We start from the raw sequence: 15474 nt of genomic DNA, 5'->3' as shown, positions 1-15474 counted from the left end.
CTTCAAGGGTCATAACTTCAATAAACGTCAACTGTCAATTTTGGAAACGTTAATTTTTTGGCAAATCTCGTCTTAATGATCATATTTGCTCTTTGCACTAGTCATTTGCTTTTTACGAAATGTCTTTATCTAAGGGCAATAAGTCCTATAAAAACTTTGCTGGAAATTTCGGCAACATAAAAATATTGGGCGCAGATCTTTTCATGCTGATCAGATTTGCAGTCAGTATACATTTTTCTTTCTCATTTATAATTTTTGACCAAATATGCTTAAAGTAAATAGAAATCTTCATTAAAAAAGTAACGCGTTAAGGAGCCAATCAGCAATTTCTGTCATGCAGATAAATGTGTAGATATTGTCCTATTGATAATTTTTATGTTTACCAATTTTTCTTGTCTGCTATACGTTTAACCAAAATGTTTTAAATTTTTAGAAATTGTCTCTTATTGACAATTGCTCCTATAAGAAGTCGACTAACAATTTTGGTCATGTTGACAAGTTGGTAGGTCTGTCATTTTGATCATTTCAGCTAGTAATCTAGAGTTTCTCTTCATCAATAATAACTTTTAAGATAATACAAAAATGGAAAAAAGGGATATTTCTGGCAATCACTGCTATGATGAATATACGCATCATTTCGGCCATTTTGTTTTTCTTGCAATTTTGACTGTTTACAATTTTATATATATATCACAGTTTTGCTAAATATGACCAAATCGGTAAAAATCGTCAAAAAGACTCATTGGTGTAGTTAAATTTGTTGACTGTTGTACCCCTATCTTTAGCATTTATACTTATTATGTCTATTTGTTTTGTTCGCACTTTGTTAATGAAGTATAATGTAGTATAATGAAATTTGATGTGACTGTCATACAATTGAGAGGTTTAGCTAGCTTTAAAACAGGTTTAATCCACCATCCATTTTCTACATAAGAAAATGCCTGTACCAAGTTAGGAATGTGACAGTTGTTATCCATTCGTTTGGTGTGTTTGGGCTTTTGACTTTGCCATTTGATTACGGACGTTCCTTTTTAAATTTTCCCCGGAGTTCGATATTTTTGTGATTTTACTTTTTGAAGTTATTGTTTTTTTTTTATCAATTGATCGTTTGTGGTGTTTGCAGTTTTCTTTATCTTCCGAATTGTTCGCGCGATTTTGGGATTCTGATATCTTTACAGTTTTTATTTAGATCATGTCCTGTTGAACACTTTTGCTGTTTTCAAATTAATTATTAACTATATATTTATTTTGAGAGTTTCTCAATTTATTAGAGTTTTAAAAATTATAAAGTAAACACTGATTATTTCAAAGTCACTGGACCATGTTCTATGGACAGGACATCAACATAGTCGTCAAACTGATCTGGACTGATCGTAATGCATCTTTATACAAAATATCGGTGATCTATCACTAATATTTTCTATTAAACTAATTTGAACCAGAACAACTAAACAATTGTTGACACCGTCATTGCCACAGTCGTCTGAAAGCTATTCCTTTGTCTAACTGTCTGCAACATTCGTCGCAGTCGAGACAAAAACTAGATTTCCAAAAGACGATTGTGGCCAACTTTGGTTTCAATTAGTCCAATATTTTTAGAGGAAATATCTGGCATTAAAGTCTTGTAGTGATGAAAAGTGCGTCTACAACAATTTATTTAATTGATATCTTTGGTGATTTTTTACATCTGGACTTTTCAGCGTTTCAAGGCCTGACTTATCAGGACCGTAACTATGGAAGGGAATATCCGCCATTTCTTAATTTGTTAAATGTAATTTGTATATGCAACATGCAATTTCCAAATTTGTACAATGTTATTTCTTAATTTGTAGCTTGTATTTTCTACATCCGTACATGAATTTTTTCATTTCTTGATTTGTAAAATGTAAAAGAGGAATGAACCGTACCAAAGGGACAGTGAAACTCATAGATCGAAAACAAAATGACAACAACATGGCTGAAAAATAAAAAAGCAAACAGACAAATAATAATACGAAAGACGCAACATAAAGAACCAAAGACTAAGCAACACGGACCCCACCAAAAAATGGGGTGATCTCAGGTGCTCCGGAAGGGTAAGCAGATCCTGTTCCATATGTGGCGCTCCTCATGTTGCTCATGTTATTATAAACCCGATTAAAAGTCTTATTCGGTAGGCCACAGTCGTAGTGAAAAGGGAAGTTGATTGTAGTAACGACATAAGGAAAATATCCAATATCATCTCGAGTTTTATGTAGACAAAACGCGCGTCTGGTGTATTAAATTAAAAGCCTGGTACCTTTTGAAAGCTATTAATTGTGTCATTCTCTGTCCTGTATGTTCTCCCATTTATTTGTATATGTTCTTTAAATGGCTTGTACCAATAGTTATCAAAGGTACCAGGATTATAATATATAAAAAAAAAAAATCAGCACAAACAATACTTTCCAAACAAAAAAGTGAAAAAGTATAATTTAACGAAATGGAAGGTCGAACAACGAATGTTCTTAAACCCTAATGACTGCCATTGGCGATTGCCAAAATAAATAAATCACCAGATGTAACAAAATGGATCGTAATTATTAATTTAAAACTAAACACAAACTATGAACTTGCATTAAAATGGATATACAGCAAACAAAGGTGCAAAAATTGGTACAAAATATCCGGATTACGACAACAAATGTCTCTTCAGTGATGTTTAGAACCGAAACGGTATTAAGAAGGCCATATTATTTACCTTAATTAAGGATAGACTTGAATTTTAAGAAGAGCGGATCATATCTAATCCCGAAGGCAAATATAACACAAGCTTAAACTAAAAATAAAACTATATATATAAATACGTCTGAACCAGTGACAACTCTATGACACATGTTATCAATAGGATCACTAGTGATAATGACATAAGGTTTGCAAACTCATATTTTTTTATATTATTTATATAATTCGTCTAAATATCTCCTGGCCGGGATTCGAACTAGTTGAGTTACGTGGCACCAAATCGCCTTGCACTATGCTAGACGCGCTCTTCTAAATCGTCATATATATTATGTTCTGTTCTGGTTCAGACGTACTTATAATATAATTATTTCTGTGACTGCATCCTACATTAATTTTTAAGATCCTATACGTTAAATAATTCAGATGAGACTGTGCATGCCATCTTCATGCATTAAATATTAGTACTGTGTTACGACGCTAGATAAAAAAACTGACGAGGAAAGATAAAACCAGTCCAACGTGAGATTTAATACGTTGAGCTTAGATGTTCGAGTGGTCTATCGCATCGAACTTAGTGGAAGGCGAGTTGGTGCAAAGATATTTCAGAAATATGAATTCGAATCCCGACCAGGGAAGAACAAATATAAATAATGTAAATCAAATCGAAAGAGAAAATGTAACGACCTAACTTACGAACAATACAATTTACAAAATAAAAATATGGCAAACATGAATCAACGACACAACTTAGTAACTGAATAAATACTTCAAATCCAAGAAGCAAACACACAGATCTTTTTATTAAAAAAAAAAATCAAAATATGTTATATGAAATTGTGTTAGACTTGTGGTATTTGATTTCTTTAAAGTACTCTCCGCCTTTTTCAAGTTTACTAGTTAATTTTTACAAAACAGACAGAGTAGATTAGCAGAATTTCCCTTAATTCGATTGCTTAAATAATTGTTTTGTTGACAAAATAACCAATAGCACAAAAAACATATAGTACAAGGTTGTGTAGTTAATTTAGCATGTAAAATCTTATGTAACTTAGAATGTAAACTTTTAAGAAATTGATTTATGAAATAAACATGAATAATACAAGTTGATTTTTATTTACGACGCACACATTTAAGGAATTTTGATTATCCTCAATAAGTATTGATAAAGTGAGGTTTAATGTATGAAGAGTCATCCTCCTCTGTGCTGTATTTATACATACACTATGTTGTTATATATCTTGGTACTTACGTATGTCAGTCTTAGAAGATGTTTTGTAGACGAACTAGAACTTCAAACGATTAAAAGAATGTACAGTCACAAAACCGCGCAATTCAGAATGAGACCAATTTACCTAGTGAGTCTGTTGGTATACGAGTGTAAAGATTCGTATTAATTAAGTTTGATTAATAATGTAGTCACACTTGTCGTTCCGTTTGTGATATAACTTCCTTAAAATAACCAAGAATTCGATATGACGTTATTGAGGAAATTTACCCATCGGAATTGACTTTAATTAAATACACCAAAACAAAACTTATCTTTTTTCTTCTAGATTAGGACAATTAAAAAAGAGTACGACAAAAGACAATATCGCTCGTTCCATATTATTAATTTTCCGTTTTGGGGTTGTATTTATCATTTGGTTCCTTTTTCGGTATGTTTATTTCCAAATCTTTCTAGCTTGCTGTTCGGTGTGAACCAATTCTCCGTGTTGAAGGCCATACCTTGACCTATAATGGTTTACTTTTATATATTGTTACTTGGATGGAGAGTTGTCTCATTAACACTCATACCACATATCCTTATATCTACTTAGTCTGTAGTGACATTGTAAGAGTTCAATGAACGTAATATATGTTCAAATGGTGTTCAATAAAGTAAGGGAATTGTGTAAGACTTACAGCATCTGGGATCATCAAAGTAGTCCCCACCCATTTCAAGTTTATTACTTCTTTTTTTCAAAACAATCAGAGAAGATTAGCAATAGTTTCCTAAATTTCGATAGGAAAATAATTCCTTTGTAGACAAAATAACCATGTGCACAACAAATACCACAGAAGAATGTGTATACTTCATTTAGCATGCATTTCACCAGAAAATCTGATGTTAATTATAATAACTTTCGCGAAATTATATAATGCTAAAATATGATTAATGCAAGTAGCCTTTAAGTAAGACACGCATATTTAAGTAATTTATTGTGTTCTCAATAACTCTTGATAAGGTAACATGTATGATTGAAGTTACATGTATGAAGAGAATAACTACCTTCAGCTGTAATTATGCCTAAAATATTGTGCTTTGTACTGGTACTCACCTTTGTTAGTCTTGGGAGATGCCTGATAGAACAACTAGAACTTCCTCCGTTTTTAAAAGAATGTATAGTCATGAAAACACAGCATCAGAATGTGAAAATATCGCCAAGTGAATCGGTTTGCAATACTTGTTTAACACGATATATGTGGATAAAAGGACCAAACTTAAAAAATTGTTACAGTGTTAAAGGTAATACATCTATGACAGATATTACAAATTTCTTCGGAAAACTTCTCTGCAAAGAAAATTCAGCAACACGTACAAAGCGAGATGCCAGTAAAATTCGATACCGTAAAGAAATAAGAATGTTAACAAAGATGGAAAGGTTACGATTACGGAAAGCCTGGAACAATGCTACCAAAAGTGGGGTAAGATATCATTGCAATACAATGATAAGATCATATTTTAATACCAGTAAAACTGAGAATTAAAATGGGGAATAAGTCAAAGAGACAACAACCCGACCAAAGAGCAATCAATGGGTCTTCAACGCAGCGAGAAAATCCCGCACCAGGAGGTGACTTCAGCTGGCCCATAAATAAAGTTGTAAATTAGCTCAGTGAAAATGAACGTCACGCTAAACTCCAAAATATATAATGAACTAAAATAAAAAAAACAAAGGCAAGAGAATCTTGACTGAGGAAAGGCGCAGAAATGCAGTAACTGTCAGCAGAAAAAGAAAACCACGCTTAACATCATTAAACATTCAAATGAGTAATACGATATGAACTAAACTAAAATTGAGAATATTAACGATTTAAGGTAGTTTGCATTTATTATCTTTTTAAAATGGGTAAGATTCTTTACATAGAGATAATAAATGTCCAAGAGTTATAGCCCATTTTCCTGTATTCGTTTCAAATTCTACTGGAATTTGAAAACCTCAGATTCTTATAAAATCAATATTTTGTTCTGCACCACATGTTGTCGTTGATGTCGATTGGATCGAAATTTGCAAATTGTCTTCAAATAATCTGCATAAATTAGTATCCTAATGACAATATTAGCTTGCTTCTAACATATTTTTGATTTAATCCAGGAATATATTTCCTTAATGTATTTGGCAAAAATTTTAGGAATTTTGGTCCTCAATGATCTTCAACTTCGTACTTTATTTGGCCTTTTTAACTTTTTTTAATTCGAGTATCACTGATGAGCCTTTGTAGACGAGTCAAGCGTCTGGCGCGTAAATACAAAATCTAATCCTGGTATCTGTGATGAGCTTACTTTTATTTCCATGTTTTTAAACAACAAACTGCAAGTTTTTGTTAATTCTAAGGCGTAAACACGTTGGTCGTCTAAAAGAAATAAGACTGTAGATTGATTCACAGAGCCGTGATAATGAAAATGAAAACCAAAAAAAGATTAAAAAATATTTTAGAAAATTGCCTTGATAGAATATTGGGTAGGCCAACTATGGACCCGTATAAAGAGTTGCAAGGGTTCTTAACTTCCACGGAGCATGGTACTCAATCTACACAGGGCATCAAATTTAACGTTCCAATTTTTACATGACGTGGCTTAGTATTTGTACATCCCGCACAGCCAAATGGACGTCCCACTTTGGCAAGGGTTTTACTGCTAGTTGGAGGAAGACCAAAATAATCTTTATTTTTGTTACATAATTAGGAATCAGATAAAAGATGGACAAACTAATATAGATTAAGTAACCGGTGGAAAACATAACATGCTTATATAGAGCAAGAACATAATGATACGATAGCTTTAGTAGTATTTTATTCAAGGAAATCAATTAAATTGGAACAAGAAACAGGCTTGGTTTATGTAAGCCCTCTCAACAAAACATGATACACAATATTAAATTGATACAAGTTAACATACACAAACTATTCATTTAAAAACTACATCAATATGGACCCATGGTTGTACTCGACAGAAAAACTGTAACGTGGTAGTTCAAAAGTCTTTAGAAGAAAATAGATAAATTCATCACATTATAGACGCTGTCGTTGGTAAGTGTATGTTATTTATGTTTGCCTACAGTTGCTTACTGTCACTTTATTTGGATTCTACTTGAAAGTTTTCTAATTGACAATCACACCACATCTCCTTACTTTATATTCTTAGCAGACACAAACAAATCAAGTCTGTACTTTTGACCACGATGGAGAACAAACACTGCACAATCTCTTCCACACAAGCCCAGTACGCTTTTTATTGTGGTGGTCAGACAAAAATTGAGTGAACGTAATGTTGATTAAGTGCTGACATGAACAGGAACGAAAGATCACTTGTATATCACTATGATTTCCACGATCATTTTCCATACTAAAACTTGAAAAAACAAAATGCTGGTAATGAAACCCATATATATATATATATGTCTTTTCTATACATGCCCTTGGTCTTCTATTTACAATTAGATATTGGGGAACACCACAAACATATAAATTTTAGTATCCTTTGTTATAGAAATAAGAGTTTCAATAAGCAATTGAAACAGATGGACAAACTGTATGTACACTTTAATCAGCTAAATCAAACATCTTTTGAGAAAAACAAAACAAAGATCTACATTGGTAGAGAGTGGATGCGCATTCTGTAAAATGCACAAGATTATTGCGCCTTTTGTCTTAAAGTAAAAACATGGTCGTATAAAAGTTAATAAAGAGATTACTATGTATAACATTTATTGAACAAAGATGCACTGTATTCGGTTATACAGAAGAAGAAAAAACCAACCAACAACCTTAAACCGACCAAAGAGAGAGATAACTCCCTTATATTTTCTTTCTTTACCAAACGTCTTTGACAATAAACGTTCCCCTGAAAAAATACAAATAGGTTTAATGGTCAAGGAGCTTTTGTAATTTAAACAATAATTAAAAATCTACTCCCTTCGAAAACAAACATGCCATCTATGATTAAATCTGCAATGTCGTAGTGCGCAAAAAAAAGTGCATGCCTTACAGATCGCCTAAAAGTCATTTATAACGATATATATTTCTATTTTTATCGATATGTTATCTTTAATTTTCAGTCATATGCATGGCTTGCTAAATTTCACAACGAGCAAGTTAGAACGTCCGCTCATCATGGACCTGCCTTTCTAGGGTACCATAGATTCCTGATACTGATGTAAATATTATTTTATATAAGAAGTTGTGGTATGAGTGCCAATATGACAACTCTCCATCTAAGTGACAATTTGTAAAACTAAGCCAATCTAGGTAAAAGTACAAAGGCTTGGCTAACACCAAACAGCAAGTTATAAAGGGCCGCAAAAAAGACTTGTGTAAAACCATTCGAGCAGGAAAACAAACGGTCTAATCTATATATAAAAAAAACAACAAACGAATAACCACTTCAAAAACGACAACCCTTAGATAACAGGTTCCAGAACGTTAGCTGTCTTTATATTCATTTGAGAAAAAAAACCCAACTGTAACATATTGGAGTAACACCCTTAATGCAATATTGCTTAACACAATGCAGTTGTAGTTAGCAATGGCTACGTTTGGTAAGAATGAAATATACTACCTAGAAACCATTAATTAATTTAAGATCAATTCACAGAAATTTCATCGAATAGTTTGGTTGCAATTTTCCTTTTCTATTCAAAAATATGTTATCGTTTAATACGAATAAAAGAAGAAATGGGGCATACGTTGACAAAGCATCAATGCTGATGGTGATAAATGTCGGTTTAACGTCCATGCAGCGGCAAATTAAATGTATATTAAGGACGAGAAACTGTTAATGTAATATCAATATTTGGCCTCTTTGTACTAGACAAACATTCTGATACGAAATTTCAAATTCACACTGTCACAGTTAAAAGAAAGACATTTTACCCAACCTGGACACATAGTTTTGACTTCAAACTAACTAGTCTGTGTCCTTAATCCTTAATACCGCGTGTTAGGTAAGCAAATAACAACTTTAGAGTTGACCCAGACGGGGCTCCAACCTTGACTTCCTGCGTAGGGGGCGAACACGCTACAAAGTCCAAGAGACCATCAAGTTTCTTACAACAATGTTGGTGTAAATGAATAAGACAGTAGAAATACAAAACGTATATCATTAAATTAAGAAGTTTCATTAATCCTTCAAAATCAAAATCAATTTCTAAAAGGTTTAACTAGAAATTTTATGAAATAATTCGTTTATGATTTTGTCTGACCTTAAATCGAATACAAATTGTATTAAGATACATTTTAGAATTATTTAGCTTAACAATGTTTTTTCTCTACAATAAAGTTCTTTTTGATCAAATTTTGCAGTTTGGAACTAATTTTGCAGCAATTTGATCCTTTGGTGACGCTTCCGTATTGGAATTCAGGTTTGGATGCCAATATGGATAAATCGGAAAATTCTATTCTATGGACGGATGAATATCTTGGAGAATTTAGTGGAGTAGTTAAAACAGGTCTTTGTGGTGGTGCCAAGGATAACAGTGGAAACCCAGTAATAAGGAATGGCGGCAATGCAGGATCATTATTTACTTTCGCCGAAGCAAGGGATGTGATGAATATGCCAGACGTTAACAGTCTAGTCGAACCGTCTCCTTATAACACCATCGAATCTTATCATGACGATGTGCACAATTACGTAGGCGGATCAATGGCACCGATTGAATCAGCACCCTGGGATTGTATTTTCTGGCTTCACCATGTCTATGTAGATTATTTATGGGAAGTATGGAGGTATACTCACAAATACAATACTACCTATCCAACAAAAGCCGGAATGGAAGCTCAAAATCCTAACATTACAATAAAGAATATGCCTTTCATAAAATTTCTTGGACGTGTTCCCCAGAACAGTGATGGATCTGGTGTACAGCTTGCGAGACAAAGCTACTACCATCTTTCACCAACTTGCTCAAAAGACCATACTGATTGTGGTTCGCCTGATTTGCAATGTAAAATAAAGAAGTCGAGTACAGAATGCGCATCTGTCGACAGATTTTTGAAAAAACAAACACAGCCTTTTGTTGATGCCAAAAAACATAAAAAAGTTCAAATAAAATACAGTAATAAACGCAACAAAAATAAAAAACGCGGGAAAAGAGACACTCATTATCATTCTACGGCAATAGCTAATAGTTTTAGTATAACAATAAATGCGGACCAAATAACAAACGTGTACGTTCCACAGGAACGTGAACCTTGTATGGGTAAACCTATCCAAAATAATTTTATTGCAGATTGTTCAACTGATTCAAAACGTTGGGCATTTATACCAATTAAAGTTGTTCATCTTCGTCCAAGGGAAGTTCATTTTGCATCACAGACAAACGTTAATAGACGACACCACCGATATGATATGTATGATGAACATAAATACAAATATTTGAGAAGACTCGTACATCCGGGCAATCCGGCGAAATACCAAGATTGTTTTGAAGACCAATCAGGAGCATTCAAGGTCAGATTGAAGTCATCTGGGTTAAGTTACTTTGGTATATATACAGATTACGTTTTTGTCGATAACAGACTTCCGGTTTCTTCCCATATTGGCTACATTGCTATCGAAAAACCTACAGTGAATAAACCGACGGAAGTCCTAGTAACTGCATCCGACGCATGCGGACGATTGTGTAAACCGACCTGCCGCAGACAAGAAGGGGGTCATGTCTTTTATGTCCCTTGTTCTGGAGCTATCAAAGTAACCAAACAGAGTCCACTTATGTATGGAAACGACTTTGGAGATGCTGTATTATCAATTTGGCGATTCCAAGGCACATATACACCTAGAGACAGAGAGTCAAATATTTATATAGAGTTTTTTTGTGATTATTCAAATGAATGGATATGGAAAACGTGTCACAAATAATTGCTCAAATTAAGTTTTGAATGATAATATGTTATATGAACAAGAGATTGATTAAGAAGTGAATGCTACTTTGAAAATGATAAGGATATAATTGATCCTTCTCTTTTACACACTTTCCAAATTGTATTTCAATCTGTACGTCGGGGTGTTATTGTAAAAAAAATCCACAAAAGTTTATATTTTTTGTCTGTCAAAAATACTTCTTAAAAAATTGACCATTACCATTAAACTTTGCAAGTGCTTCTTTACTGAATAAATTAAAGTACAAAGAGAGATTTCTTACTTTTATATATAGTCTATTTGAAGCTGTAATGATCTTTGAAACGAAACTAAAAAAAATAAAAATAAATAATCAATATCCTATCGGCTAACAATGATTTTCATGCTATTATATTTTCATTCAAGTTAACTCTTGTCTTCGATGTGAAACAACAACAACAAATTACGATGTGAAACAACAGCAACAAATTTAAAAAAAAAAGCAAACATTTGAAAATAGATGAATGGACTTTTTATAGGACCAATTATGAATAAATTGTATAACTTCCGCGTGCGTGTAACACATTTGTATCTGAAATGAAGTCATCCGTCACAAAAAGAGGTCGACTATTCGCAAAGGGAAAATTCAGAAGTCAAAGAAAGACTAACAAAATCATGCCAAAATAATAAACAACGAAAAAAGACGGAAAACACACATCAATGAAACAATATTCAAAGCTATTATTATAGACACATGTATTCGTTCAAATCTTGATTCAATCTTCAAAATCTCCTCATTATGCGATACCGAATGCAGTCTAAACATTCATCTATTATATTATAAAGATATAAGATAATGTGGTATTAGACAACTCATTATTCAAGTCTTAATCTGTGAAAGTAAGCATTTATAAAGTCATATTATAGTTTTCAACATGGAGACTTGTCTAAACCCGAACAGCAAACTACTTGTATAAATAGTAATCAAAGGTACCTTGATTATAATTTAGTACGCCAGACACGTGGTTAGTTATCAAAGGTACCAGGTTTATAATATAGTACGCCAGATCCAACTATGACTACTGTAAAACCATCCAAAACAGGATAACCAAAGGTCTTATCTATATATAAAAACGAGAAACGAGTAATACGGATGAATCACACCAATAAACGATAACCACTGCACAATAGGTTCCTGACTAAGGACATATGGACACAAATGCAGGTTTGTCCGTTTTAACAGGCGCCAACCTGCATCCTTACCAGATACAGTATTTTAACATTACAACATATATAGAAATACTTTTTAGCAAAGACAACAGTAGTATACCGCTGTTCAAAATACATAAATCGATTGAGAGAAAAAACAAATCCGGGTTACAAACTTAAACTTGGGGAAACACATCAAATATGAGAGAAGAACTACGACATAACAGAAACACGACACTAAAATGTTACACACACAGAAACGAACTATAATATAACAATGGGCATGTTTCTGACTTGGTACAGGACATTTTAGAAAACAAATTGTGGGTTGAACCTGGTTTTGTGGCTAGCCAAACCTCGCACTTTTATGCCAATGTTATATATAACACTGAGATGAGATCATATCATAACAGTAAAAATAATTGCAAGAATATTCAGGTCAGAGAATTACGTAAATAAACATTACACTATAGTACATTACGACAACAAAACAACAGAAACACTGAATTAAGTGAAAAAAAAGCAAACGACATGCAACATACACAGAAACAAACTATACAATAACAATTGCCCATTTCCTGACTTGTTACAGGACAATTTAGAAAAAAAGGTAGGTCGAACTTGGTTTTTATTGCTAGCCAATCCTACTGCTTTAATGGCAATGTTAAATACAACATTGAAATGTCAACATTACATGACAGGACTACAATATAAATAAAAGGGAGAACATACAAGAAAGAGAAACACGAATAATAGCTATTAAAAAGTTCCAGGTTCATAATTAAATACGCCAGACGCGCGTTTTGTCTACACAAGACTAACCAGAAAGCTCAGATAAAAAAATTCAAAGGCCAAAAAAAGTTCTAAGGTGAAGAGCATTGAGAACCAAAAGTTGTGCCTAATACAGCCAGGGTTGTTCTGCCTGGGATAAGAACATCCTTAGTATTTAGAATAATTCAAACTATCAATTGAAATGGTTTAACTCGATCAAACAAAATATATACTAAACAAGTAAACATACAACGAACGGAAAAATTTGATTTAGGATACAACATAAATACTACAATACTTAAAACGATGTCAAAAAGACAACTATAACTTGGGATAAAAAAGTATAAATTAACGTATATTACGGTTTCTCGCTTTTATAAGATAAACCAATTTAATTAAAGAGAAATGATTATTGCCTCATTCGGATCCGGTTCTTGTTTCCCACCAATCAACGTCACATGACTCGTCAGCATTACATTGCACTAGCCAATCTTGTAGATATGTAAAAGTTTCAAAAAATGCAATCGTAAAATATCTTTGACATCCGCATATCATATTCTAATATTTTGAAATGAATCTATCGTAGAGACAAGACAATTCTCCAAGAAAGGATTTTCATTTGCAAGGGTCAGCAAACGACGATATTAAAAGGTAAACCGAACGGTCACCACACGATCCAATGCCATCAACCGAGTCATCAACACGAGGAACACATCCAGCTTCTTTCGACATGTTTATGTTTGTGAGATTATTAGAACAATTTAATAATGTATCTTCGCCATAAAAGTTATACAATGCTCGAATGACAATTTGTCAGTGGCTCATTGACCGGTGATCAATAAATTATTTAATGGCAGAACAAAATCTTCACACCAGGAGCCCCCGTTTAGAATTCAACACAGCACAAGATGCACTTGTAAGGAAAACACGATTTAAAAGAAGGAAAACCACTGATCCAAACAGAATTCACTACCTGTTTCCAGCGGTTTGCAGATTTCGTCAAGCTTTAACCTCGGTATGTTGAATTTATATATATATAAAAAATAAAAATAAAAAGTTGATGTTTTGTGGTGTATAATTATTCTAATTGATATTTATCTCATTAGGAATAAGATAATCTGATGGTGATAAGATAAGATTACTGAAAGGATTATTTATTATTATAATTTGATGTCATATATTTAATTCGTGGCCTTTTTTACATGTCTGCTTTAATGTACATAAATTATATAACCATGTAGTCGTTTTGAAGACGCACCTAGCGCTATTACACACAAGATACACACGAGGGCAATAAGTGCAAATTCCTCATCTTTATTTACTTCATAGATTCTACCACTATTATACACAATTTTACACTATGTGTTAGATGGCTCTGCTGACGTGTAATAGATGAAATACACTATATGAGAGTTAGAAGAGAAATTTTGTGGCGGATGACGCGATAGCTTTAGATTAAATCCATCAGAGTCGATGGCTTAGATTAAAATATTTACTAGTGGAAATCCTTTGAACATGTACAGTCTTAAATATTTCCTAAACTGTTTGATACACTTAAAACGGCATTACTATATAAAAAAAAAATGTACATAAATTATGCCTACTGTTTTCTCGTTTGACTTGTTTAACATTTTTCTTTTTGGTTTTTAATTACTCTTTAATGCAGTATCATGGGCTCTGCTCATTGTTGAATGCAGTACAATGACTTCGTTTAATGCAGTATGGGCACTGCTCATTGTTGTAGGCAGAAAAGTGACTAAATGTTATTAATGCGACTTGGGCTCTGCTCATTGTTGACGGCAGTACACTGACTTATTGATATTAATGCAGTATATGAGCCCTGCTCATAAATGAAGGCAGAAAAGTGACTAATTATAGTTAATGTGGCATGGGCTCTGCTCATAAATAAAGGCAGAAAAGTGACTACTAATAATTATAGTTAATGTGGCATGGGCTCTGCTCGTTGTTGAAGGCAGTAAAATGACTTTTTGTTATTATTTTATTTGCCGTTTGTTCTACTGTGAAGAGTTGTCTAATTAAATCATACCAATTCTATTTACACGAGGGAGCTTCTCAGTTACATGTATATATTTATACTTTTCAATTTGCGTTTATTTTCTTGTTAGCTTGCTTGTTTTAATTTTTGCATGTTTGCCTAGCTATTTACATTATGCATGTGTTCCTGTTGTAAAATATGCTTATATTAAATTTGATATTTGATTTTGATATGAAATATCACGTCAGTTGAACTTGTGAGAGATTTGCAGAGCTCATGTTTACGTTGTTAAATCCTACATACCAAGCCCAACCCTAAATTTTCTGACTTGCGTAAATATAGTTCATAAAGTGATACAAGCAAATATAGTTATACAAGCAATAGTCTGTATAGGTTTCAAATAGCTTACTTATATGCTCATGAACAGGACAATTAGTTTACCAACAAGTCAACTTAGAGAACATAAGAGAATTATGTGCACTATTCACACAATTATCAAATTACTTTATAACTCACGAAGCAGCAGACAGAGCATGGTACACAACATCCTCTATACTTTGAAGTGCGATAATGTTATTGTATATATACACATGATACATGTACATGTATTGTTTAGATTATTTTTGATTGTCTTATCTAACTCAGATATGTGAACATTGATGTTTTAATACGTTTGTATTTTACTATCATATTTATTTTA

At 32.9% G+C, this 15474-nt stretch overlaps 1 protein-coding gene across 1 annotated transcript; it reads left to right on the top strand.

Moving 5' to 3' along the window:
- Positions 1 to 4929: 4929 nt before the first annotated feature.
- On the top strand, positions 4930 to 11048 carry LOC134707663 (tyrosinase-like protein 1). The gene is made up of 3 exons (XM_063567635.1): positions 4930 to 5388; positions 8022 to 8119; positions 9265 to 11048. The coding sequence occupies exons 1-3, from the start codon at positions 4987 to 4989 to the stop codon at positions 10817 to 10819; spliced, it is 2055 nt and encodes a 684-aa protein (XP_063423705.1). The 5' UTR covers positions 4930 to 4986; the 3' UTR covers positions 10820 to 11048.
- Positions 11049 to 15474: the final 4426 nt, after the last annotated feature.

Source organism: Mytilus trossulus, chromosome 1 (assembly GCF_036588685.1).
Source record: "Mytilus trossulus isolate FHL-02 chromosome 1, PNRI_Mtr1.1.1.hap1, whole genome shotgun sequence".
Classification (NCBI taxonomy): Eukaryota; Metazoa; Mollusca; class Bivalvia; order Mytilida; family Mytilidae; genus Mytilus; species Mytilus trossulus.
Note: the sequence above shows the minus strand (reverse complement) of the source record. Positions and strands in the feature narration are given on the sequence as shown.

Coding starts and splice junctions, on each gene's coding strand:
- LOC134707663 (XM_063567635.1), top strand. CDS start 4,987: ATGCCTAAAATATTGTGCTTTGTACTGGTACTCACCTTTGTTAGTCTT. Junction 5,389..8,021: donor ACAATGCTACCAAAAGTGGG/GTAAGATATCAT, acceptor TTTAATTTTCAG/TCATATGCATGGCTTGCTAA. Junction 8,120..9,264: donor CATAGATTCCTGATACTGAT/GTAAATATTATT, acceptor CAAATTTTGCAG/TTTGGAACTAATTTTGCAGC.